At 40.8% G+C, this 27,719-nt stretch overlaps 1 protein-coding gene across 4 annotated transcripts in view; it reads left to right on the top strand.

Moving 5' to 3' along the window:
• Window positions 1-26,079, top strand: part of RPGRIP1L (RPGRIP1 like) — an 89,389-nt gene extending 63,310 nt beyond the window's left edge. For 2 of the 4 annotated variants that reach the window (XM_061593991.1, XM_061593990.1), the window contains exons 23-26: window positions 3,841-4,024; window positions 18,998-19,082; window positions 23,542-23,675; window positions 24,918-26,079. In XM_061593991.1, the coding sequence (XP_061449975.1) occupies window positions 3,841-4,024; window positions 18,998-19,082; window positions 23,542-23,675; window positions 24,918-25,012 (498 nt within the window). In that variant the 3' untranslated portion in view covers window positions 25,013-26,079. Of the gene's footprint in view, window positions 1-3,840; window positions 4,025-5,450; window positions 5,590-18,997; window positions 19,083-23,541; window positions 23,676-24,917 lie in introns of those variants that run through there. The other 2 variants (XM_061593992.1, XM_061593994.1) reach the window with 2 other exon arrangements.
• The last annotated feature ends 1,640 nt before the right edge of the window (window positions 26,080-27,719 follow it).

Below are 27,719 nucleotides of genomic sequence, written 5' to 3'. Positions count from 1 at the left end.
TGTTGCATGAAAAGCCTGTGCTCTGCCACTAAGATATGTTCTCTTCCTTCCAACAGGAGCCCTCGCCTCCATACGCCCCTTAAATCAGAGTGGTCCTCCAGAAATCGTTGAACTACAACTCCCATCATCCATAACCATTGGCCATGCTGGGTGGGGCTGATGAGAGTTGAAAGTCTAGCAGCATATGGAGGGCCACAGGTTGTCCACCCCTTCCTTAAAGATCCATCCTTCAGTATGTGGCCCCAAAAAGAGCTCTTTGGATCATGGTCAGAGTTTATACACTGTCAGAGGCAATATGCATCTGAATACCAGCTGCTGTAAACCGCACGATCAAGAGTGCTCTTGTGCTGAGGTCCAGCTTGCAGGCTTCCATAGGCATTTTGTTGGCCCTCTGAGAACAAGGTGCTGGCCTAGATGCGCCGCTGGCCTAGATGCGCCATTGGCCTGATCCAGCAGGTTCTTCTCATGTTCTCGTACAGATCCTTTTAGTGGGCCATGCCATCCATCCCTATGAAACCTGCTTATTTATATGCCTCACCCATTCTTATGTTGCCATACCCTTCTTTGTTGAACATAAAACAAGTGTATTGATTTTTCTCCATCAAACATTATTAAAGGTTCTACTTAAATGTGTGTGTGTGTGTGTGTGTGTGTGTGTGTGTTGGCAGCTGATGAAGGCGGAAGCTGAAACGTTTTGTTAATATAATAAAAACCTCTGTTTGGTTAATCACAATTACGTTTATATATATGTATTAGGTGATTAACGGAATCCTTATAAGGATCCAGAGCAAGCTTGAGTGAAGTTCTGTTTGTTGCTTTCTAAACTGTCTTATATATCTCTCTCTCTATATATATAGATATATATATATATATATATATATCTCCTACATTTGGACATCATTTGTAAATGACCGACGTGGCTTGAGCTGGTTTTGACAACCCAGTTAAATAGTTGGAGGGGAATGACTCCGAATATCACTTAAAAATACTTCTAATATATCTGTACAATGGAAAGTGAAAGGAGTTGTTTCTGAAGTAAAATTAGACAATAGAGGCAATTTCATTTTTTATGCATGTGAATGTAGAGCGCTTGAGGTTATTAGTTGAAACTGAGTAACCTTTCCAGGCTTTCATCTCTTTCTTTTCAAATTTGAATATGAAAAGCATATTCAAGTCAAAGACCATCACTTTAATGACATTTGGCAGTCATTTGATTTATTAGGTTTTTAGAAAAAAATTCCTTTAAATATTTCATCATACTATGCTAATCCTAGTAATATTGCCAGCTGAAGCCGTGTACCTGTATTAGCGGAGACAGAATGGTGTGGAATTTTCTCTGTCATCCTAGTAAAATTTCCATGAATCTACTGAATAATAAAACAACCTTATTGAAATATTCAGATTTGGGTTTTTAGTTAAAGTGTCTTAGGATACATAATAAAAGAAAATGTCTTTTGAAAAAGGTGGGGGTGAAGTTATTTCATAAAATATTGAAAGAGGTTGACAGGAATGAATATTGTTCTTTATTAAGGACATATACTTGTTTTTTTACAGAGGGATATTCAAAACTATTCAAATGATTAATTATAGAATATATTTTGAAAACACATCAACAATTGCCATGTTGAACTTTAATATTACATTGATTTGCAATTTGAATGCCAGCCCTCTAGAAAGCTGGTCACTCTTGTTGTTCTCATTCTGTAATTATTACTGCAAAGTTAGTGATTTGAATTTACTACCAGAAGCCTTCAAATTCCACACACAGGAGAAATAGTCTTTGATGTAGAGAGGAGCTATAAAGAGAAAAGTTAAGAAGAACTTGACAGCTGAGATCTGCAAGGTTTGCTCTTTGAAGAGCAGAATTTCATCCATTGAATGTTCTTCTGTGTAGTCTAATTTTGTAATCACAGTGGTTGTGTGTTCTTTGAAACCACTGACTTCTTCAGGAAAATGTTTGTGTACTACCCTGTTAGTATTTGACATGAAAACCTTGCCCAAATAAGGGTACAGTGCATTTTAAACCTTAAACACACTTGTATAGTCATAGGTCACATCCACACCATACATTTAAAACACATTGCTTCCTCCAAAGAATTCTGGGGTCTGTAATTTATCCCTCACAAAGCTACAATTCCCATGATTGTTTGGGGGAAGCCATGTGCGTTAAATATGCATTAAATGTAAGGTGTGAATGTGACCGTAGATACAATTCACTTTACTTGTGCACTTTTGAAATCACCATGAAGTGACTTTTCCCTGGCATCTTTGCATGGTGAAGCAGTCTTGTAAACTCATACCCTTATGGTAAAATTGACAGCCTGTGGTTGAATCCAGTTAAGTCCTACTCAGAGTAGAGCCACTGAATTAATGGTCCTAAATTAGTCATGTCCATCAATTTCAGCTAGCCTACTCTCAGTAGGACTAACATTAGTTACAACCACTGAGGATACATTGGTATTTGCAGCAAGAAAACCTGTTATTGTGAAGGAGATCCACGTCTCCAAATGTTTGAAGCATGTGATGGGCACACCAAAGAGACATAATTGACTGCAGTTCCCAAACACATTTTGATTGATTGCTTAAAACTGCAGATCTTCCCAGCAGACTTTATGGATGTATGGGTGCAGTAACATCCCATGGAAATGGTAAAGGAAAGGTCGCCTTGTGGCAGATCTTTGACACATTGAGATGGCTTGCATTAAACATTGAACCATGGTTTAGCATTTGCACTAGCCTTTGTGAGCCTGAGCAAAACTTGGCCTCAGTCATCCCCTTCTTTTCCACCCACACACCCAGGAGGAGAAATTCATCAGTATTCAGTTTTGGTTTCCCCAGTTTCTGACTTGTTATGTATGAACCAGGAGTTGTAGTTCAAGATAAACTAGTTTTTTTTTAAAAAAAGCCTGCTTCATAATCCATTGTTTGAAGTTGGCTTGTTTTGCAACTGACTAGAGTTATTTTAAACCACAATTTGTGATCTGGAGATAAGGATATGGCAGTAATTGAGGAAACTGAAATAGAACCATGGTTTATTTCTTTTCCTAGTTATGTGGGAGGGGACGCACTTAAGCCCAAGGCTTCATTGAGACTTTGAGGCTTGTTCATATCCTGCTAAACCGTGGTTTAGCAGTATATGCAAACCTGACTTTTGGCCACATTTGGATGTAACACTAAACCATAGTTTAGTGCTGCATGAGCAGGTCTTGGGCTCATCTGCTCCTTCCCTCCCCTCTCATAGTTCAGCACATCAGCAACTTAAGAAGCTACCATTTGTCACTAACCACAGATTCATCATTTTGTTTGACACAGGATAAAATGTTTGGGGGTGGGTTTTTTTTTTTTTAAACTCTGGTTTATCCGAACAAGACAAGACCATGCTATAGTTTCTGATACTGGTGTGTCCAGATAAATCATAGTTAAAACTAACTGCAGTTCCCACTTAAGATTAAGCAACACTCAATTGTTGAGAACAGTACACGTGGCTCAGAAAACTGTCTTTGAGATGTAAAGCAACAATTTTCACACTTATATCACTGATGTGGGGCCATAGCTGCATGCCTTGCACTTTTAAGGTTTCAGGTTTAATCCTCGGCGTCTCCAGCAGCAGGACTAGCGAAGAGGTTTTGTCAGCATACAGTATAAATCTCCAGCCTGTTGCAGTGACAGTGTTAACTACAAATCGCAGAGCATCAGGACCTCATTGTAGCTCTGACATAAACTATCAGTCATGTTTTATCATCCAAAACATCTGGTGCGATTTGCATGTTGTGACACTTTGGCATTACAAGAAGTATATGCATGTGCTTTTTTTTCTTTCTTTTTTAATTTTTGGTGTAGTCTGCTGAAAAAATCCGGATTGAAATCGTATCCCTCAGTCTCACAGAATCCCAGATTTCCATGGATAACACAATACAACGGCTGTTTGTAGAGTGCAAGTTCTCCAGTTTCCCAGCAGAAGAAACCCCAGTATCGCTTCCTAAACCCAAAAGTGGGCAGTGGGTCTACTACAATTATAGCCATGGTATGTGTTCATCAGATATGTATTGTGTTAACATTTCTAAGTCACCAGTTAAATATCTTCTTTGAAAGTGATTCCAGTTGAAAATAATCTCATAGGCATTTTGTAAATAGTGCTCCAAAATACATGAGAAAAGCCCTGATGGATAGAGCAAGGTTCCATCTTACCTTAGCATCCTGTTCCCCACAGCAGCCAAACAGTTGCCTTCAGGAAGCTCATAGCCTAAATGGCAAAGTTAACTTGGTGTCAGGACTGATGCCTGTGAGGTATGCTGCCAATTTCTCAGGTGGTCAAGCTAGAGCAAAGGTTCCCAAACTGTGGTCATGGACTACTGGTGGTCCACAAGCTTTATTCAGGTGGTCCGTGGCATGTCTATTATAATTTGTATTAAACTTACAGTTTGAATACTGTGGAATTCAAATTGTAATGCAATAAAATGCAACATCAGAAATAAAATTAGCCACACAAATACAATTAAAGATCATGCAGCACATTACAGTTGCTACAACAGGCAGAAAAATCATTAAGTTGTCCACCAACACCCTCATCAATTTTGAAGTGGTCTGTGGAGGGGGGGGAATTGGTAACCACTGAGCTAGAGGATTAGTGGGGTTGTCAGCTTTGTCTGTAGACAAGTGAAATGTTTCTCAGACTGAGGAGCCAATTCAGAATTAGCAGTTTTTATACAACCAGAACGGGATTATATTGTATTCCTCTGTGTCACCGGGCTGGGCTGGAAGCTGTAGTAACGTACCCAACTATTGTGTGGCTAAGATGGGACCAGCAGTTTCCTTACCTTGCATGCTGTCATGGTGTCACAGGCTCTCCCATTCAAGATCTCTGGCACCTTTATATTTAGTTGATTAAAACAAGGATACGCAAAACATAACCCATGGTCTACATCAAGTGTGGCTGACATGGTGCTCTTGATGTACCTGGACTACAGCTCCCTTCAGCCCCTGCTGGAATGGCCAGGAATGGTTGGTTGTAGTTCAGCAGCATCTAGAGCAGCTTTTCCCAACCTTTGGGTCCCTAGATGTTGCTGGACTACAATTCCCATCATTCCTGACCATTGGCCATGCTGGCTGGGGCTGATGGGAGTTGTAGTCCAACAACATCTGGAGACCCAAAGGTTGGGAAAGGCTGATCTACAGTTAGCCACCCCTGGTCTACATGCTCCCTTCCAAGATACTTATAATGGAGCACGTAGAAGTGTATTGCGAGAGCAAGAATCCCAATTTTCATTCCACTTGTTTAAAAGGGGACATTTCTCATCATTGTTCCAGGGAGAGGTTTGAAAATAAGATGGCGAAAAAATGATCAAATCGGAAGCTAGACAAAGAAACAAAAAACCTCATTAATAGTAATTTCTTTATGTCTTTACAATTTGATAAAAACCTGGCTCATAGTTCCCAACACTTAATTGCAGGATAAGAAGAAATAAGGAGAAACTGGTCCATCAGCGAATAGATGACCTTCCACCATATTCACTAGAATTACATCCAACTTACTTGTGATTAAATATCACCCAGGGTTTGAAAAATAACATCAACAAGGCAAAGAAATGGAGGAACATCCTTTGCTAACCCCTGTTTTAGTTCAGTGGTGCTTGGCAGGGATCAGTGCTTTGCAGATTGTACCTCCAAATCATTTTTATGCATAACACTAAAGTGTTGCATATAAACAGATGAGTGTTATTCCTTACGCCAGGCAGTAATACATTTTGATGGCACATTGTCGTGCAGTAAAATACAGAAAACAGCCATGGATTTGTTAATCCACCAGAATATTTGAAATCCAGTGTTCCCCATAAGAAAGTTTATAGTGAAAACCTGCATGTATCTTTGGTACACATCTGTTCCAAGCAATGTAGCCAGTCAGGAACTCATCCAGCTGTTTGTGTCAGAAGCTTTGCTATTTATTTGACTGCACTCTATCTAGTCTGTATTTTTTCTGTGTCAGAAGGCTGAAGTTAGGAGCGAAATTGTGTTATCAGCCAACTTTGTTTATTATAATGGCATTCATTTTTCAGGCATTATAAAAAGGCTTTTTGTGACTTCATTTTTTTTTAATTCTAGGCTTCTAAATTTACTGCATAGTCAATTCAAACAGCTTTATTAAACTTTTATTCCAGCAAAGAAACTGCCCTCATTTTAATTCTAGCAATTCAAACATCTTATATGAACTGATACCAAACAGGGTTTTTTTTGTAACATACTATTTTTTAAAAACAAGAAAATCTTGTTACTCCCATGGCAAAGCCAGCATGCACATTCAGGTTTTAAAGTGAGATGCCTTCTTCACAGTCCTACTCTGTTCCAAGTATATTTGTTCCAGATGCGGGAACACTGCCTGGTTTTGAATGGTCTGGGTTGCCTCTACTGGAGGTACCAGTCAGCTTCTATTTGATACCCAGTCTCTAGCACAGAACAGCAAATTCCACCCCTGCATCACATGCCTGGGGTTGGGATTGCGCATTAGAAATGGGAACAGGGATAGAAAAAGAAATACTAGGCAAAGATTATGTGAGCACTATTAAGCCACACAAATTATGTGAAAGGAAAGGTAGAGTTCAAGGATCTACGTTTTTATTTTACTAGAAGGCCAAGATCCATCAACTGGACACACAAAGGACACACACAAGCTGAAACTATTCCATTACCATCTAACCATAAAATTGCACCTTTAGAAAGCAGTGGCAGCAGCAATATAGAGAACTGATATTACCAGGCAGTGGTGGCTGATATCTATCGGGACTGGAAGGGCATAACGCAGGAGGTCAACAGTAGGTGGAGCCAGAGCTAATGACAGGCAGAGACAGTTCTAGTTTTGTCCCCACCTTCCACCCACCATCAATAAAGACTGTGCAGAACATGAAGATGTGAGTCTGGATTATCCAAAAACTGTGATTATTTAGCCAGCTGGAATTTGCAGAGTCCATTTGTGTCTTTGTAAGCCAGGGTTTTAAAACCAGTGACGGGGAGTCTGTGGCCCTCCAGATGTTGCTGGACTCCAGCTCCCATCAGCCCCTCTCAGGATGGCCAGTGGTTGGGGATGATGAGAATTGTAGTCCAGCAACCATCTGAAGAGCCAAAGGTTCCCCAACCCTGCTTTAAATTGTCTGGTGGTGCCATCTTGTTTTTAAGATGAATCCTAACTGCGTGGCAACCTGGGATTTCAGTTGCATATATAGCTAGGAATACATAATCTCTCTTGAAAAATACGTTTTGCTGTATTTGCCACAAAGTTTTAACTCGCCACTCATTTCCAAAGTGGCTGCTTTGTCCTTCATAGAGCATTACTTCAATAACTGGCCATCTAATTTCTCCTTTCTGCCAGCTTTCCTGGTAAGGGAACAGCATATCAAGGAAGTGTCCTAATGAATTTGCTGTTTGATAATGTCAGTGAGAGAGCCAATAATCTAATAGTAATGAAGTCAGAATGTGTGTGTGTGTTTACTATAGCTTTTACTCCATTTCTTATTCATGCCTAATTAGATTTGGGTATGTAGAATATTTGGGGTTAATTGAATATTGTCTTTAATAAAACTGAGATTTATATGATTGGGGAAGGAAGTGTACTTTGAGCTTAGAGGGGAAACCAGCAGTCCCCTGGATTTTGTATGGGAAAAATCACGATAAATCCAGATGGAATTTGAGAAATCATTATTTCTTGGTAAATAATACCTTTTTTATTGAATTCTCATTATATTTATATCTTAGCACTGTGATTGACTTTAAAAAAAGAATAAACTGCTTTACATCTTAGCTGAGACAAAGAGACCTTTTGGAATTCCAGCATAATAAGCAACACTTATTGTAATGATTTAGTGCTCTCAGTTCTTGAAGCCTGTGCGCTTTTTTTTAATCTATAGGTAGAAGCAAGGGAGTCTTAAAATTAATAAATGAAATTTTATTGTTATACTATAATGAAGCCAGATTGTCTTTTAATTTGGAGACTACGAAAAGACTGCCACATAAGCAGCAATAATTTTTTTAAAGATTTGAAGGCTTCTAAGGGGGAAAATACATTAATTAAGGGGAGACTCTAAGACAGGCTGTGATTCCGTTGCCTTCTTGGTGATTAAGCAGCCTTTAAGGTGTTTTGGGCTTTGTTTTGTTTTTACATGGACTGATCTACCCACATAAAGATGTTAAGATGATCTACGGTAAGTGAATTCAGGAAAAGATTGAAAAACCTCAACTATTGGGATTATAGATAATGCCAACATCTATTCTCCTCATAGTTAAACATTCCACTGAAAGTGATGTAAATCTGCCAGTCCCATATCCAGTCAGTCGGTATGTTGCTTGCCCGCTGCGCTATCTGGCACTGATGAGAGCTGTAGTCTAAAATATCTGGAAGGCATCAGGGTGGGGAACGCATTATGTATAAGAAGACTAGTGGTTTCCTTAAGTTCACTTTCTGATTGGACATGTCTGGGGCTGGGACAAGATAAATATAGATGCAATGAATTCACACAAAGGAGAAGAAAAATAACATTGAATTCTTCATGGTCGCAGGTGATAGAGCTCCTGAGTCCCAAGTCCAACCCCCCTCCCCAAAAAAATATCCTGATCCAGCTCTGGGATCTGCCCCCAAACCAGTCCTATATCCAGGAGGTTATAATCTCTATAGTCCCAAGCTCAAATTAACTACTAGCATATGACTATCTCACCCTGTTCCCTGCTATGTTCCTCCAAGCATTCCTCACAATTCCATAGAAGCCCAGCTCCCATTAGCCCCAGCCAGCATGGCCTATGGTCAGGGATGATGGGAGCTGTAGTCCATAGCATCTGTAGGGCACCATGTTGGCTGCATTGGTTGCAGGATAAGATCCCTGGGGTTGAATGGGTTGGCCATTTACTAAAAAGAAGTCCTGATTAAGGGTAAAATCAGCACCTGTCACTGACCTCCATATGTTGGTACACTCTGTACAGGTAGATCCCTCGTGACAAGTTGTGTATGCTTTGACCCCTGGGCCAGCTGGAAATCGGCATAATTGGGCACTTGCCAAGGCCCACGCCCTTACAGGGCACCCACTGCTGACTTCCTCACCCTGCTGCTTCTCTTCCTCAGGGCCCAATTACTCACCCATTTTTTCCTTCTGGCTAGAGACCAGTTGAGTGAGTAGCAATAGAGGCGGAAGGAAGTAGCAGCAGCTGCCACCGCCACTGTCTGCTCACTTGCTTTGCCTCTCCCACTGGGCAACAGTGGAGATTGGGCTTAGTGTGGGGGGGCACTGGGGGCATCTTGCTTTATGGGACCATAAAACCTGCATCTGACATTCTTAGGCTACCTCCACACAATCCACACCTTTTGCAGGGTTCCAGATTGCTTAGATAGCTTGTATGTACGTAGGCCTTGTGTACATAGAGTAGATCAGTGTGGGACCTCCAGGCACAGTCTGAAACTCTTCTGTATGTATTGGGATTAACCATATTCAGAAGGACTGTGGGAGTTCAAAACCGATGAGTAGGACCTTCCAACTGTTGTTGAACTACAACTTCCATCACCCCTGACCATCATTGGCCACTCTGGTTGGGGTTGAAGAGAGTTCACATATATGCTCATGGGGTCTGAACTGGCAGTGACTGACTAGGAGTGAGGCCATGTGGTCATAGTAGATAGCTCAATGAAGATGTTGACCCCTGGTGCGTCAACTGTGAAAAAGGCAAATTCTCTGCTAGGGATCATGAGGAAAGGTATTGAAAATAAATCTAGTACCATAATGCCATTGTATAAATCTATGGTGCGACCGCATTTGGAATACTGTGTACAGTGCTGGTCACCTCACCTCAAAAAGGATATTGAAGAGTTAGTTGGGAAATGTTCAAAAAAGGGCAACTAAAATGACCAAAGGAATGGAGTGGCTCCCCTGTGTGGAAAGGTTGCAACATTTGAGGATTTTTAGTTTAGAGACAAGAGGTGACATGATTTTTATTTATTTATGTATTTATTTATTACATTTATATATCACCCCATAGCCGAAGCTCTCTGGGTGGTTTACAGCAATTAAAAACATCAAAAACAAATATACAAATTTTAAAACACACAGAACAATTTAAAAACACAAATTATGCATGGCAAGGAGAGAATGGATAGAAGAAAGGTTTTCTCTCTCCCTGACAACACTAGAAATTGTGCACATCCAATGAAGCCAAATGATGGAAGATTCAGTACAGATAAAAGGAAGTAGTTCTTCACACAGCACATAGTTAAGCTATGGAACTCGCTCCCAGAGGAGGCAGTGATGGCTTTAAAGGAGGATTAGACAAATTTGTAGAGGATAATGGTATCAAAGGCTACTAGTTCTGCCTCCACAGTCGGAGACATTATGCTTCTGAAAACCACTTGCTGGAAATTGCAGGAGGGGAGAGTGGTATTGTGCTCAGGTCCTGCTTGCGGGCTTCCCATGGGCATCTGGTTGGCCACTGTGAGAACAGGATGCTGGACTAGGTGGGCCACCGGCCTGATCCTGAAGGCTCTTCTTAGGGTGTTATGAGTTGTTGTCCAACAAATCTGGAGGGCACCAGGTTGGCTACCCCTAGAATAGGGCTTCAGTGTGAGGAGGTTTTTTAAAATAACTTGATCTGTGAGGATGGGAAAGCAATAGTAAGCGGGCAAGTGTCATGCTCATGTTTTCAAACTGAATCCTAGTGATGATTCTTAACTTTAAAGGGGCAATATTGTAGATGCAAGCAAGCAGGCCTCATACTTTCTCCAACTCAGAATAGATAGTTACACTGTTGGGGTCGACTCTTAATTTCACCTTGACAAAATGATTTTTTTTCCCCAGACAAGGCCACCATAATTGAAATAACAAAGATTAAGTTCAGTTGATAGACACTGATAACAAGGAAATAGCATTTATATTTCATAGGGCTGAGAGAATATTGCCACTAGAGTGCTGAGGAGGCAGGAAAAGGGGCCTGGAAATAAGATTAATGATCACGGACCTAAAGAATGTTATCTTGGCTGTATATAAACCTGCTTGGGAATTGACAATAGAAAGGGGAAAGATTAATGAAATCTTCTGAAGTTTTTTATGAGACTTATATAGATCAGAAGCCTTTGGCTCTGAGGAATGAGTAGTTGATTATTTGGACAAATTGTAGATACCTGAGGTGATTCAAGTGAAGGAAAGAAGAGAATTAATGTCTGGATACTCTTTGGATTCAGAGTAGGATCATAGAGGAAAGGAACTTTTGATGTACACAACACAGAAAATTATTTTAAAGCATCCCCCCCCCCAGTGAGGACTTGATTCAGAACGAGGGACAGAAACATAGGCCCAGTGGAAAGATTTTGGCAAACTGTTCTATTTTGAGATGTATGTTAGTACTGAAGTTTTGGGAGAAGTATATTTCTAGTCCTCATGGTCATAGCAAAATCCTGAAGGATTCACAAATAAGGACACCAGTACAATGAAGCACGCCTTCACACTGTTTTTCAGCATCCCTTCAAAGCTCATGAAATCTAAATACTGGTGGATTGCCCAGGTACATTATCATGGTGTATAGAGTAATATCTGAAAGACAGTGGCTGTACGCAGAAGATTTTGTTCCAGCTTAAGAAGCCAACATATGAACAAGCCTTTTTCCTTCATGTGCAACCCCTTTGCGAAATCTCTAACCATAGTTTTCCCCTTTTATCCAAACAGAGAAACCATGGTTACTAGCTTCAGAACAAGCCATGGTATTAAACCAACTTCAAACCATAGTTTTAATATCCTGGCTTGTTCTGAAGCTGGCAGCCATAGTTTCCCAGTTTGGAAGAAATTAAAAACTATTTTAATTTAAGGCTGGCTGGCTGGTTGATTGGTTGGTTGGTGTCACAAAGGGGGTTACATACGTGGGTGAAAGGCTCGTTCGTATCTTGATTTATTTAAGCTGAGATACAATCATCTGCATTTGTTTTATGTTCACCGCCCAGAGAGCTATTGCTAGTCGGGCGGTATATAAATTTAATAAATAAATGAATAAATAATAAATAATTTGGACAGTGTGATTGTAAGAAATTAGACTTGGAGCTGAGAGACCTGGTATAAGTGGGCTCACTTTATCACAGGGACAATCCAGGAGTTTGATGGAGGGCCTTGGCAAGGAAGAGTCCGCCTATTCACTTACATGATCCTTGTTTCCCATGCCCCTCTGCTGATTACCTAAATACTGAGAGGGCAGTGGGCAGGTTAGCCGCGATCATCTTGCACTTGTAGCTTGGCTCATCCAAACGTAAGAAGAGCCTTGGTGGCTCAGGCCAGTGGCCCATCTAGTCCAACATCTTGTTCTCACAGTGGCCAAACAGGTGCCCCAATGGGAAGATCATAAGTAGGACCTAAGCGCAACACCACGTTCCCCAATTGTGATTCCCAGCAACTGGTGTTTGGAGGCTTATTGCCACCGGCAGCGGGACCTTTGCTAAGCGGGTCCTTCAATATCTATATGGCCCCAAGCAGCTGCTTGGGCTTGCTGGGTACTAACGCCAGCCATGGCAAAGAACAACTAACAGTGCATGAGAAGCTCAGACATAAGCGGGCAGTTGTTGCAAGAGATGGTCTGGTGTGGACAAAGGTCAGCCAGGTGAGAACTGCCAGATTCCTTGTATAAACCAATTTAAAACAGATTCCTCTATCCCTGCACATGTGTTGGAACATTTTCAGAACAAGCACACAGAGACTATGACGCTCCCAGACAGTGGAGAAAACGCTTGGGACCTATTTTTTTAGATGACTACTGCAGACATTTTTTGTTCCAGTCAGCATTTAACGTTTACTGCTGCCTGTGTTAAAGATCTTGTTTTAACGCATGGTGTTGTATTTTGGGGTATTTATTTGCTATTTCCTGGTGTGTTTTTATTGTGATTTTTATCTAGCTGCATTTTGTCTCTCACTTTATTAGACACTGTGTGTGTTTGTATATTCCTGTTAATTTCCTTGTATTCCTGTTAATTTCCTCTTCTGCTAATTTCCTTGCATCAGTACAAGCCACAGTTCCTCCTTCCTACATTTAATCAGTTTATTTTCTTGTTTAAATAGTAAACCCTTTCAGGTCTTAGAGCAGATCCCTGTCCATGCCCCCCCCCCAAAAAAACCCATAAGTGTTTCAGGAAGCTTTAAATTAGTGAAGTATTTTAAAAAGAAAAAGCACATACAGTGAAATGAAAATGAGAGTTGTTGTGTTTTGCTTTCCAAATAAGTGAGAGCCTGTGAAACTTCACAGAAAAGTTCAGAAGCACAGCATATAAGATTTAGTGTGCGGCTTGGGGGGAAGAAATTGATTTTCTTCATCTGACATGTGTTAAGCGGTGCAGTGTGATTCCTCAAGACTATCCATATTCCAAGTTAGTGGGTAGCAGCATTAAGGGAATTTGGATGAGAGCTTGGGAGCTGGCACAAATAATTTCCCTATTTAAAATATTAATATCCAGCATACAAACCATAGTTCTTAAGGAAGCTTACAACATAAAAAAGAACAACTAACAATATGTCAGAAGAACAAACATTGGTATAACACCAAAAGAACTTCAGCAGATTAAAAACAGCAGCAAAATTTAGACTAATCAATCACTTAAAAACCATTAAAAGCCTGGGTAGTGGCAGCAATTTGCATAACAATTTCGAGCATTTAGAAAGCTTGTGCATTACCAAATCTGTAAACCTTAACAACAGCCCTGTAAGGTAAGTCAGTGCTATCATCCCCCATAGGACTGAGTCCAAGAGAGAGTAGTTTTCCTAAGGCCACTTAATGGTTTCATAGCAGAGCAGAGAGCAGGGGGGTAGTTGTCCAGGGTCACGGGGAGGTCATACACCCCTTTTTGGGGAGCAAGGTCCCAGCCAGGTCCCTATGCACAAACCAATCGGCATGAAAGGGAAGTGTGTTAGCCGCTGAGAAGAGTCCTTGTCCTTCCATGCTGACTAGAGCTAGCCAGAGGGAGGTGAGTCAGCCACTGAGTAGACTCTTCCCAGTAACTAACATGCAGCCTTCCCTTCCATGCTGAATGGATCTTAGAGACATCTGTTGTAGTGGAGTGTGGACTCAGAGGTGACATGGAGAGCAAGGGAGATTAGGAAAAGTCTAAGAAGGGGTGTGGCTCTGTGGGGGCCTGGTGTGACTATCATGAAGGGACCCTGCACTTCTGAATTTGCCAGTACACTACTGTAGCAGAGGCAAGGTTTGAACTGGGGAATTTCTCATTTGTCTCTCAGTCTGCCCAGTTTTACCAATAGCTGATGATCTGCAGCCACTCTATTTTTATCAATTTCTTCCGCACCCCCGTAGTAATGATAAATGCTCACTATCCCTTTAAATGAGTTTGAGATCATTTTGAACAGTCATGGCTTCCCCTAAAGAATCCTGAGAACTGTAGTTTGTTAAGGGTGCTGAGAGCTGTTAGGAGACCTGCATTCCCATCAGAGACCCACTGGGAAGAGGGATGGATTGTTTAAACCACTCTGGGAATTGTTGCGCTGTGAGGGGAAGAGGGGTCTCCTAACAACTCTCAGCACCCTTAACAAGCTACAGTTCTACAGGATTCTTTGAGTGAAGCCATGACTGTTTAAAGTAGTATAATAATGCTTTAAATTTATAGTGCAGATAGGGCCTTAATGCTTTAATTTGCAACTTCATGCGTGTGCCTGTGATGTTGAAAGGTGCTTCAAAATGGTGTCGACAATGTAACCTGAATTGGGGGGGGGTATTATTATTTTATAAGAGATACAGAGAGATAAATGTCAGGGTGTATCTTTCCCACTCTGCTGGTCTAGAAGTCTTTCTTGCTGCCTGTTGTGGCAGGAGAGGAGGATTAAATTACTGAGGCTGACAGAAAGGACAAGCGTTCTGCCATACATTATCGCTATCACTGGCTTTCACCGGGTGAAAGAAACCACTGTAAATCCCCTCCATTGCGAGGCAATAAAAGCCACTGGCTTTTTACAGTCATGACTGCCAGGGCCATTAACAGGAAATGACAACTGTGTGGCATTCTTAGATGCTGCTTGTATCTCTTCTGACAGTGTGCGCATAAAGCTGCCAGCGATATGACAATTGGATCACATGACTCTTCTGACTTCAATTCCGGCTTTCATTGTTGATTTTTTTTTCCCTTAGGAAGCACAGAAAAGGACAGGTGGCTCTTCCTCCACCCTGTTCTCTTCCCCCCAAATCATATGTGTGTGTGTTAAAATTAGTGTACTCTTCTTTAATGTACCATAGTTTGACCTTTCACATGTGTTCTGTTCACACTGTTGAAGTTTTAAGAAGTGAGCATTTTAAAAACTGGGTTTTCCGCACACTTTTTACAGGATCCATTTAAATAAAATATGAACTGGAGACTGTGTTGGCAATCAGGGCCAACTCTGGATTAATTGGCCCAGTATTCCCATTTTATACAGCATTGCTAGTGGAGCTCTCTTGCACTTTTTGTATTTCTGGTGTATTTGTACACCTCCCTTTGCCCTCATGTCCCTTTCTTTTTCTTTGCATGCATTTTTGTTTCTGATGCTCAGTTGTTTGGCATGCTCTGCAGTGTTCGGGTTCATATGCTCAGATAAGGGTTAAGATAAATGAGTGGCAGGGTTCTGCTGGGCTCCAGATTCACAGCCACTGATTTGGAGCCATGTCTGCCCCTGCATTGCATTGTGCCTCCCACTTCTTCTAGTTGTAGTTCTTATGCGGTGAAGAGTTCCAAAAATGCACTCCAAATCTCTTTGAAGTTTGACTTTTTGTGTGGTTTTGTTGTTGTCATGTACCTTCGTGTCGATTATGACTTATGTCGACCCTATGAATCAGTGACCTCCAAAAGCATCTGTCATGAACCACTCTGTTCAGATCTTGTAAGTTCAGGCTTCCTTTATGGAATCAATCCATCCCTTGTTTGGCCTTCCTCTTTTTCTACTCCTTCTGTTTTTCCCCAGGATTATTGTCTTTTCTACTGAATCATGTCTTCTCATAATGTGTCTGAAGTATGATAACCTCAGTTTCATCATTTTGGCTTCTAGTGACAGTTTTTATTTAATATGTTCTAACACCCAAATATTTGTCTTTTTCGCAGTCCATGATATGCGCAAAGCTCTCCTCCAACACCACATTTCAAATGAGCTGATTTTTCTCTTATCCGCCTTTTTCACTGTCCAACTTTCACACCCATACATAGAGATCATGAATACCATGGTCTGAATGATCCTGACTTCCGTGTTCAGTGATACATCTTTGCATTTGAGGACCTTTTCTAGTTCTCTCACAGCTGCCCTCCCCAGTCCTAGCCTTCTTCTGATTTCTTGACTATTGTCTCCATTTTGGATAATGACTGTGCCAGGGTATTAATAATCCTTGACTAGTTCAATGTCCTCATTGTCAACTTTAAAGTTATATAAATCTTCCATTGTCATTACTTTAATCTTTCTGACGTTCAACTGTAGTCCTGCTTTTATGCTTTCCTATTTAACTTTTATCAGCATTCGTTTCAAATCATTACTGGTTCCTGCTAGTAGTATGGTATCGTCTGCATATCTTAAATTATTGATATTTCTCCCTCCAGTTTTCACACCTCCTTCATCTTGGTCCAATCCCGCTTTCCGTATGATATGTTCTGTGTATAGATTGAATAAATAGGGTGATAAAATACACCCCTGTCTCACACCCTTTCCGATGGGGAACCAGTCGGTTTCTCCATATTCTGTCCTTACAGTAATCTCTTGTCCACAGTATAGGTTGTGCATCAGGACAATCAGATGCTGTGGCACCCCCATTTCCTGTAAATTATGTGGCTTATAGAGCAGAATTTCCTCATGGACTGCTAGTTGCAGGAGGTCTTGTGTCCAGCTTTCTGTGCTTGGGATGGTCCAGGCGAGAGTGCCTTTCCATGCATACACAGCAGCGAAATTTATGTCAGTTGAAGCTAAGAAAGAAGCTGGGGCACACAGTAGCTCCATATATGTTTCAGCATGCATACGTAGTTCTGGATTGGAGCAGTGGAATCTTCTGCATGGATCCTTTTTTAACCCATCCCCATTCAGTGAGGTAGAGCCCATCACATGAATATCCAGCAGAAACCTTTTAAGTGTTTTGTCTCTCCATTTGTTGAGGTGACCCCCTATGCCCAAAAAAAACCAACACACCAAATTACACTGCTTTCCTGTGCCTCTTGTTCCAATGCAGAGCTGCATTTACCATTAGGAAGTTGTACCTAACGTTGAAGCTCAATGTGATTTCCTGTAGTACAGGGGCAACGTGCCTCTCTCTGTGCCATTTGCTTGGGAGCAACAGCGAGAGAGGGATGATGTTTTCCATGCCTGGTTTGTGGGCTTCTCATTGGAGCATCCAGCTATTCTGGGCACCCGGATCCTGGGTTGGTGCTATGATGATGACAACGATGACGACTTAGGCACTTCTTACCTAAAAGCAACTTCCATTTAAAATATAAATCCATTATGCTATTATAAATTCATTTAAGACATTGACATTTTCATACAAACACCTACAATTCATATACACATACAGGCATACACAAACAACCCCCCTCCCATAACAGCCACAGGAAGATTTGGCGGCACACCAAGAGTAGAACAAGATCAGCTGAGTCCATCAAAAGCCGCTGGGGAAAGATATCAGCAAAGCAAGTGGGCGGACCTCACTGGATAGGAACCATTTGTCTGATCCAGAATGGCTCTTCTTATGTTCTTCATATGCTGGTTCATTTGTTTGCATTGTTTAAAATATTTATACCCTGCTTCTTAATTGCAAGAATTCATGAGATGGCTGACAAATCTTTGAGAAGCTTTAAAAAGAGCAGATGAAACAGCAGCATAGGACAGAAATGGCAGCAGCGTATTTGAAGCAGATATGAACAGCAACATCTTCAGGTTCTTTCTAAAAAGTCAGCAAGGAGGGAAACTGATTAATGAGCAGGGTAGAGCGTTCCCGAGCGGAGGTGCCAGTGATTTACACCCACTGCCTTGGATCAAGAATGTTTCAGTAAACATTTCTCATTTATAAAAAATTGCAGCTTAGTTGCTTCTGGTTTTTCATTCTGCCCCTCAGAACAATGGGTTAAGAACTATCCCATAATCATTTGCTTTAGAGAGAGAGAGAGAATAAGCAAAGTGCCCTCACTATGATGCATATGATTCTGATTTATATTATTATTATTATTATCATCATCATTATTATTAGTCGCTTTTCCCCCAAAATGGGACTCAAAGTGTCTTCCAACAAAAGCAAACAACTTTATATGGAGGAAGACCATTGGTCTATTTAGCCCAGTGTTGTCTATGACAGAGATTGGCTCTCTTAAGACCTTGGGTTAAGGCAGCCTTTCCCAGTCTTGGGTCTCTAGATGTTGTTGGACTACATCCCCGGCCAGCATGGACCAATGGTCAAGGATGATGAGAGTTGTACTCCCAACAACATTTGGGAACCCAAAGTTGGGAAAACTAGGTTAAGGACTCTTTCCCAGCCCCAATCCCAGGGATCCTTTAAGTGGGGATGCCAGCGAATGAACCTGGGAGCTTGTGAATTAAAACCATATGTTCCACTACTGAGCTACTGTGTGGTCCTTCACAGTTTTTCAGATTGAAAGAAAGAAAAATCAGATCATGCCACTTGACAGTCATCAGAGTCACAAACAGGAATTGTTAGTCATGGACGCCAGCTGGACCTTGCTTGAGGAATATTAATACTGATAGAGTGCAAGTGTGTTCCCATATAGTGATACAATCAGGGGGATTTCTTCCTCTGAAATTGCATAGTGGTTGGGTATCTGCCTTGTCAGATGAGCCCCTTTATTAAAACAAAAATTTTAAATATGCAGAATTAGTAGGAATTCTTCACCTCATAATGGCATTCCTCGGTAAAATTGGGCTAATATTTTTGATTACTTAAAACAAAAGGAAGTTACTTTGGAAATACTTAACCAGAAAAATAATTTTGTTTGTTGCAACTAATTACATCCGTTGCCATTTCCTGTTTGGCTTCACAGTGATCCATGTGGACCAGGCAAACAACGAAGCGAAACGAGATTTCCTCAAGGCTGTGCTTCGAGGGTCAGAGCCAAGTCCTGGAAGGTAAATTTTGGAGCAAACCTTTGAGGGTCAGAACCCTTTCACTTACTGTCATTACTATGCAAGTTAATATATAACTGCATCTGAAGAGACGAAATAATGAATAAAAAGAATTTATTACTTGGAAGTTTTTCCTATCATTTCACTAAGATTACATTGTTCCAAAGAAGGCATCAGTCCAACCATTTCATATTTCTGTGCAATATATGCAAACCATGTACATCAGTTGCAGGGAACCTTTGGCCTTCTCAGATGTTGCTGAACTACAACTCCCGTCACCCCTGGCCCATTGGCCATGCTTGCTGGCATTGATGGGAGTTGTAGTTCAGCAACATCTGGGGGTCCAGAGGTTCCCCACACCTAATCTACATGCTTAAGGGAGTTTGGATGTACACCTTTCCCACTTTTCCCATTTAATTGTTAACATCCCATGTCTGTGTCAAGGGTACATGACTTCACCTAGTAGCACCTGGATCTTACTTATAATTTACTTTATAATTTTCACACTCAGAAAAGAACAACAAGCACCATCTATTCTGTTTTTCTTTTGTGGGGTCAGCCATTATTCATCTAGAGGACTAATTGATCCATACCATGAGCTGTTGGTTCAGGTGGAAGTTGAGGGCTGCCAGTCTGCCTTTCACACATTTAAGTTATCCATATAAAAAGAGATAAGCAGTGCAGACATGAGGGGTAGTACTTGGCAATAAGGTGGTAGTCTTTGTATTCCCCATTTTAATTTAAAACTGAGCTTCATACGTTGGCCATGCACAATTTTTTAAAGGAATCCGACAGGAAGCACCATAAAGTGATCCCTTAAGAGCAGGCATGTATCATATCTAAAGCACTTTGAAGTTCAGAAAGATTTCTTTCTTCATTTCAGCAAACAACGAAAGGAATTCCAGATTTACCACATACATTAATAAGATGGATAACATTACGATCCTAGCAAAACCCCAAGTAAAGTTACAGATTTCCCAATAGTGCCATATTCCGTGGCCCAATTGTTGCATTGTAGGACTAATTCGACTCCAGTGACTAAGCAAAATCTTTTGCTCCAGCCCTGAAATTCCATGCACATCAGCACATTGCCGCCATAGAATCATAGTTCAAGGTTAAGTCCCTCTGATTTCAAGGGTAGAAGATGGGATCTTTTCCCACTGAAATCTTCATTATCTAAAAGTAGTTGACGTTTGCTGGATGAGGATAGTAAGGGTCCCATCAAGTCAAGCCCATGCATGAAAGCAAGAGCGATAAGCTTTTCCTAGCATTCTGAATTGATTCTCCACTTCCCTTGTCTCCGAAGAGAGTCCACAGCTTCCTCAAGAAGCAAATTCCATTGTTCAGTTTCTCATCACACATCACAACCCATTAGAGTTAGTTGTGCTCAAGTCTCGTTTATGTTAATGGGATTCCAATGCACATAATTGTGGGCATGCCCTACTCATGCCCATGGACTGCTGTGGGGTACGTTTTGGAGGGCACGGTATAATTTCATTTTTTAAAATATTTTCATATATATATAATGTCACCAATAAGAGAGGAAATGTCTCAACCCCTCTGAAAATACGTTTCCCGTCTTACTGGTGACATCTTCTTTAATATGTGGAATTATTTTGCATATTCCATCACCCTTAAACTTATTTTCCCCCCACTAGGATTACGAAGGAGCCAGATGCATCTTTCTTGATAAGATTTGTCTTCTAGAGATTCTTTATCACTCTATTAATTATCCTAAGATCCTTACCAGCGTCCTTTTTAAATTATAGCTCAGTGGCAGAACGCATGCTTTGCAGGCAGAAAGTCTCACAACACCCCCAGTTGAATTGATCTTAAGAAGCTGGGCTAAGCAAGACCCTGGCATACCACTGCCAGTCAGAATAGACATTACTAGGTTGGCTGGATGAGTAGTCTGACTCACTATAAGGCATCCTTATAGGCTCTTGTGTTTATAATACTGTACTTCAGATGAGATCTCATAAGCAGAATCCTTCCCAAATCATATAAATCTGTGCCATGCTCTCTTTCCTGACAAACCAGCAGTGAACATTGTTTCATTACACTTAGTCCTCCATTTTGAAGTCCCTACATCCTCCTAGCAATCTGTGTGAATTACAGAAGAAAGGAGCATTGGGAGGTAGACACTTCATGCCCAACTGTGGTATCATAATGCCATGACCAATGCAATCTACTTTCCACACGGATCAGTTGCATGCTAATCCTGCACATCACAGCAGGAGGTTGAACTTGATGGCTTTGTAGGCTCCTTCCAACTCTACTATTCTATAATTCTTTGACCTCCTGTGGGGCATTGATATGGCAACTTCGCCACGTGATCGAATAGATCCACACAAAAAGCCATCAGCATATGTCAGAGCATCTGCAACAGCACATGGAAGCATTTTTCAGAAGTTACCATCCCACTGCCATAATGTATGAATCAGGCCTTGCTGTCTGGTCAGACTCATCAGTAAAGCCTCCTCACTGTAGTTCCCTCTTTTAGAAGCAGGCCATAAGGAAGAGAGATGCAGCGTTTAGCCCTCGAATGCACAGACTCTGCACATTTTGGCTGTATTGCTCCCTTGGCACATGTTTCCTATCACAATGCCTTAAATAATAGTATCAGAAGTTCTTCTTCTTTTTCATTTGAAACAGGAACTAAACTTTAAAGTTTAGGAAACCAAAGGACTTAGCATAAAAACATCAGTCTAAATTGGCTGCACATGGTCTAGCTGTAGTGACAGTAGGATAAACCAGTGATAACTAAAAGGAAGACTAAAGTTGTATAGCTTGCAAGCTGAACCCTTGCTAGTTCTCCAAACACCCTCCGTTCCCAGTCTCTCAGCAGTAGGGGCAAGAGAGACTGTTGTAATACTGGCCTGTTTTTTTGTTTCGAAGGACTACTGAGAGAACCATTGTGAAAGGGGTTGGACCTCTTGAAATGTGCCACATAGGTGCAAAGTTTTGTGTGTTAAATAGATGGCAGCATGGACCAGAACCAAACAACCCACCCCCAAATAAACAAATGTATTTTACCTTTCAAACTCTTTGATTTAAATCCAGGGTGTCTAACCTGTGGCCTTCCATATGCTGCTGGACTCCAGCTCCCTTCAGCCCCAGCCAGCATAGTCAAAGGTCAGGGACGATGGGAGTTGTAGTCCAGCAACTTCGGACTCTGTAGCTTCACCACCCACCCACCCCGATTTTAAAGGCTCTGCCCACAGACTAATCAACACTCAGAATGTGACTGTATACATGTTTATTGTGAAGTAAGCCCCATTGAGTTCAGTGAAACTTACTCCCAAAGTGTAGGATTGCATCCTAAAGCTTTAATTAATTAATTGTATCGATTTAAAAATATGGTCTTAAGCCACATATGTGAGGTCAGGAAGAGTTTCTTTGAATCTAACACTCAGAATGGCAAAATGAAGGGGAAAGGAATGAAGTGGGGGGGGGTGAGATCCCAATGAAAACACAACACACTCTTGGCAAACCTCCTTACGCACACTGGAATGTAATGCAATCAATAATATATCACCATTTTAAACCCACTAACATTTCCTTAAATAATAGCGGATTTTAACTTTAGTCCTGTCTTAAGTAGAAAGGTGCTTCCTTTCATTTGCATTTGCATTTTGATCTTTTAGAAGTGAAAATATTTCCTAACACAGCATCTACAGTGTTGACAGTGGAATTCATTCTCATTGATGTTGATGTTTTCATAGATGTTATTTCTTGACATATGCAACATACTTGAGAGTCTACAAAGCCAACACACTGAAGTCTGGCTAGACCTCCCAGTTGTGGCACTGGCAAAGGTGCCAGGGAACGTTAATGAATTACACGTGGTTCCATGGCTTGTGCCATTCCGTGTTTTCAAGTAAACAAACACAGGCTGATGTAGCAGGGCAAAGTAGCAGGAAGTGGGTTGCCTGCTCGTTAAAGGATAATGTACTTTTAAATTTACCCCAAATGGAGTTTGTTTTTATTCTCCATAAGCAAGCCGTGTGTTCCAGAAAACAGTCCATTCCAATTCTTTGTACTTAAGTGAATAGCTTTATTGTCAGAACGTGCAGTGCCTCTTAGCGCAGCAACTTAGACACTTTATACACAATCCGCCATGAGGAATGTGGACAGCTAGCAGACAGTCTCATATATTGTACATATGTGTTTGAACGCTCTGTTCAATAGGATCACAGAATGTTGTCTTGTTGACAAAAGTTTTTGGTGTTTGCTTTTAAAAGAAAAAAGAATATAGATATAGAGGGAGAATTGTGTACATGTATATATATAAAAATGTAAATAAATTTAAAATGAGGACTGGGATACTAGTAATCTGTGTCATATTTTCTGTAACTAAGCCTAGCTGTGTGCTCTTTTAAAAAGTGTGAATAACATAATGTGCAGTTTGGCTATGAGATTTCTCTTTTCTTTTTTTTCTTTTTTCCTTTCCCCTTTTCAGCATACGGTTTACAGTAGTAAGCGACCCTCCACAAGATGAACAAGATCTTGAGTGTGAAGATATTGGCTTTGCATATGTCAGTCTAACTGAGATATTTCAGAAAGGGCGGGACATCGTTGACCAAGATATAAACAGTGAGTTCAGGGCGTATGTTTATTTTTTCAGTTCTACTTTCTCACAGCTCTCAGTTTCCAAATTATTTCCAGTTTGGGGCTCTCTCCCCCCCCCTCCTTGGGCTATGGAAATTTTGTACAGGCAGTCCTTATACAAAAAACTAGCTCTCCCCCCCCACCCCACATTCCATGTACATAACACAAGTGATGAGGAGCATTCCCTACCATACCTGAGTGGAGGCCACATGGCACACACAATTATGTCTGTATTTGCTGGCTGAAGCAGCCACTTCACTCTGCCTAATGATAGGGCTGGCCTGGATGGATGGATATTTTTGTGAAAGTAGATTGTGAATTATGGCAGTTCTCAGAGCACTTGTACTTGAAATGTACTTTTAAAAAGTGCATCAGCAGCTGAAAATGTTTGGGAGAACATAATAAGAGCCTGCTGGATCATGCTAATAGCCCATCTAGTTCATCAGTGGCCAACTAGTTACCCATTGGAAGCCTGCAAGCTGGACCTGAGCACAAGAGCGTTCTCTCCTCCTGCAGCTTCCAGCAACTGGTATTTGGAAGCATTATGCCTCCAACTATGCTGGCAGAGCCTAGCCATCATGGTACAGCAGCCATAGCCTTATCCTCCATGAATTTGTCTAACCCTCTTCAAAGCCATCCAAGTTGGTGGCCATCACTGTCTCTTGTGGGAGTGAATTCCGTAGCTGAACTACATGCAGTGTGAAGAAATGCTTTCTTTTGTCTGTCCTGAATCTTTCTGGGGAGAGAATGTAGTGCAGTTCATAAAGCAAGACAAAACCCAGCATCTCCTTACAACTTAGGAGCATTTGTTCTCAAACTGGTAATCTTCAGTCACAGCTAGGCTGTTCTTTTTGTGATTTATTGTGGTCTTTGTAAGCGGCTCTGTTAAAATGGCAGTGGTGCTATGTCTTACCATAGTGGCATTCAACAGGCCTTTGCACAACGCTCTCTGATTCCGTTTGTGCTAAATACATGCTCCACATCTGAGGTTGTAGGGTCAGTGCGTGGTCTCAAAAGAACAACCTGATTGCAGTTCTCAGGTGCACCTTCCTGACACTCAGAAGCAGCCAGAAGTTCTGTTTCAACTTTCCCCGCTTTCTTTTTGTCTGCGTATGAAGAGCCTTTTGTGTTTCAGCCACTGAAGCTGAAGGTACTCAAATGTGTAGGGGGCGAGGATCTGTGTGAACTTGCTATTGATGTTACTTTTCCTCTGTGTTTCTTGTCTAGTTTTAGATTCGCCAGAGGATGGAACAGTAATTGGAAAGCTCAGAGTCACGGTAGAAGCCCTCCGTGCTCTGCGTTCAGTCTATGAGGAGGTCTGAAAATGAGTGGCTGTGTCTACAGATGTGCTTTCTCCCAGCATAACCAACACAGGCGGGATCTAGGAAGACAGAGAGAGACGCTACTGTATATTTAATGCATAATTTATATGTAAAGGACGCACAATTTGCAGTTGTAAAGTTTGTATATTTTTCCCGTCTGTTTGGATTTTTCTTTTTATACATTCTTCTCCTCCCTTAAGGCTACAGGCCCTTCCCCACAATGGACACCAGCTTGTAAATAATTAATACCTACATGATTGAATGATGTGCTTTATTTGCATTTTCAACATTATTTTTGCCTTAACATAAAACAGTAATAAAAATGCAAGTCAAATTTTTAATTTTTAATAATAATAATAAAAAAACCTTAAGCCCTGGAAAACTGATTAAAAATACTTTTATGTTATCCCTAATCACACCACTAAATGGAATGCCTGCGATTAGCCTCATTAAGAATTTTATACTGTGAAGGTTTTATTAGAAGCAATATATGAAAATTACTTGGATTAATGTGTTAATCTGCCTCTTTAAAATGCTAATATCCATTTTATGCACATTAAATCTCAGTATGCGTTTTCTCTGATGCATGCCGTTTCTATCAATTAAATATAAAGAACGAGACTGGTCCCAAGACTTATTAAATTACTGCAAGCTTTTATAAAAAGAAACATACAACTTTTGACCTACTGCTATTATAATCAGTTGTTTGTGATTATCAAGTTTTGAAGGGATGGTATTGCATGACACACCCCAGTTAGGTTCTGTTTTGTTTTTCATCTGCAGGAAAAAAAACAGATTTACATATTTCAACTAATAGCTATCAAAGTGCAAGATGAAACTACAAAAGAATCAATCAGATTATCTTACACTTCAAGCGGGGCCTTTGATTCTCCGTACTCTACCCCATATTTAAAACCTATATAAAACCTGAATAACTAATGGTTGTATCCTGATAAACAATGATTGAAAACAGCCTGGAAACTCAATTTTCCAGCTTTCAAACCAATGCTGATGAAGGATTTAATTGATTTTTTTAATTGAGCTGTTGATCAGCACTGCAAAAAAGATAAGTTTCTAGATGAGATTCACTTATGTTTTATTTTTGAATATCTTTTGATTTCTTTAAATGGGATTTTATAGGTAGAGAGGCTCTCTGCCATTTGCAAAAACAGGCTATATTTATTTCGTAAGCATATGTAAAGTATTCAGAAAGATAAGTAATTTATTAAAGTCTACCTAATTTGCTGTGATATATTAAATCTCTGCTTCAGTGATCACAGACCATTTCATTTACAGAATTAGGCATTCCCTCTTTGTGTGATTAAAGCCCTGGAAAATGAGTTCTTTGCTCCTATTTGTGAACATTCAGAGCCTGCTAATGGCAAGAAGATGGAATAGATTATGAGACAATTCATTACAGTTCAACAGCTCAAAAAAAAAAAAGAAGCCAGACAAAATGCAAACGAAAAAGCACAACTAGGAATATCTGCATATAGTTTGAACCATCTGTGCTCTAATGGCTTCAGATACGCCTCTTCGCCTTGAGGAGGCTTTGAAATGGCAGGCCATACAATATTAATTTGTTGATATACATCAAGAAGCCAGCAGAAAATATATATATATATATTGACCACAGAAATTCCCTCATTCCCTAACTTTGGAGAAGACAGTCTCCAAGGAACAATCTCTGCCAGTTCTCACAAGAATTTATTCCTGTGGAACGTTCTAGAAACCGCAGACAACGACATTCCAAAGCCCCTTCCATTCCTGGTAAACAAGCACATGTTTGTGTTCTCACTTGCGCTGGTTCTTAGCTCATCGTTCTTGGCCCACATTTCCTAGTGTTCTTTGGCTCCCCACAACTGTATTGTCATTAAGGCTTGTTATTATACTTTACAGTAATTTAAAACAGCTAGACTCGACACCAAGATTAATAAAGTGGCTTTTCAGAATTGGAGTTGTGGTATTGAAGCAGGAGGTTTGCATTATTCACCTAATATTTTGCAACCCAAAACAAAATCACTTCCTTAAAAAGAAGTGAACTTGGAGCCTTACCCCCTCCCCAACAATTTGGTGAGCTCTCTATAGTGTAACTGTTGAGTATCATGGAAGGCTTAAAGGACACAAACCAGTTTGGAAGCTAGACAAAGTGCTTTAGCGTCTCAAACACTAACAGAACAGAAATGGGAAAGCTTCTACCTCCAGTGCCACCTGGTAACTAAGGCTGAAATCCTAACGTCTACTCAGAAGCAAGTCTCATTGAATTCAGTGGGGCTTATTGCCAAGTAAGTGGGGTTAGGAGTGCAGCCTATGCTATAAAACAGCACGATCCACGCAGTGATTAACAGGAGCGTTTGCTGTGGTCTTCTTAAATCATCCTTTTAGGCTCTACTATATAGTAAAATTGGAAAGTCGGTAATGTTCATCTTGTTCAATATTCGGTAGCAGAGATCAACTGCAGTACAGCAGCCAATCTAGTGCAGCTGGAGAAGTGTTTGCGTGTGATTTACCTGAAAGGAGCAGGCTGGTTCAGCATTCCTAGTGTAGACCACTATTGGTCTTCAGCAGGTGCGTTGGAGTTTACTACTGGCTTGTAACCTGGTCTAAGGTGTGTTGCCACAGCAGCACTATCACCATAAAAATGTATAGTAAGCGGATCCCTAAGTGCATTCAATCTAAAGATGATTGAAGGCTTGAAAGTAAACAG

The sequence above is a fragment of the Rhineura floridana genome, chromosome 13 (genome assembly GCF_030035675.1).
Source record: "Rhineura floridana isolate rRhiFlo1 chromosome 13, rRhiFlo1.hap2, whole genome shotgun sequence".
Classification (NCBI taxonomy): domain Eukaryota; kingdom Metazoa; phylum Chordata; class Lepidosauria; order Squamata; family Rhineuridae; genus Rhineura; species Rhineura floridana.
The sequence above is the reverse complement of the archived record's forward strand: the minus strand, read 5'-3'. Positions and strand labels throughout refer to the sequence as shown.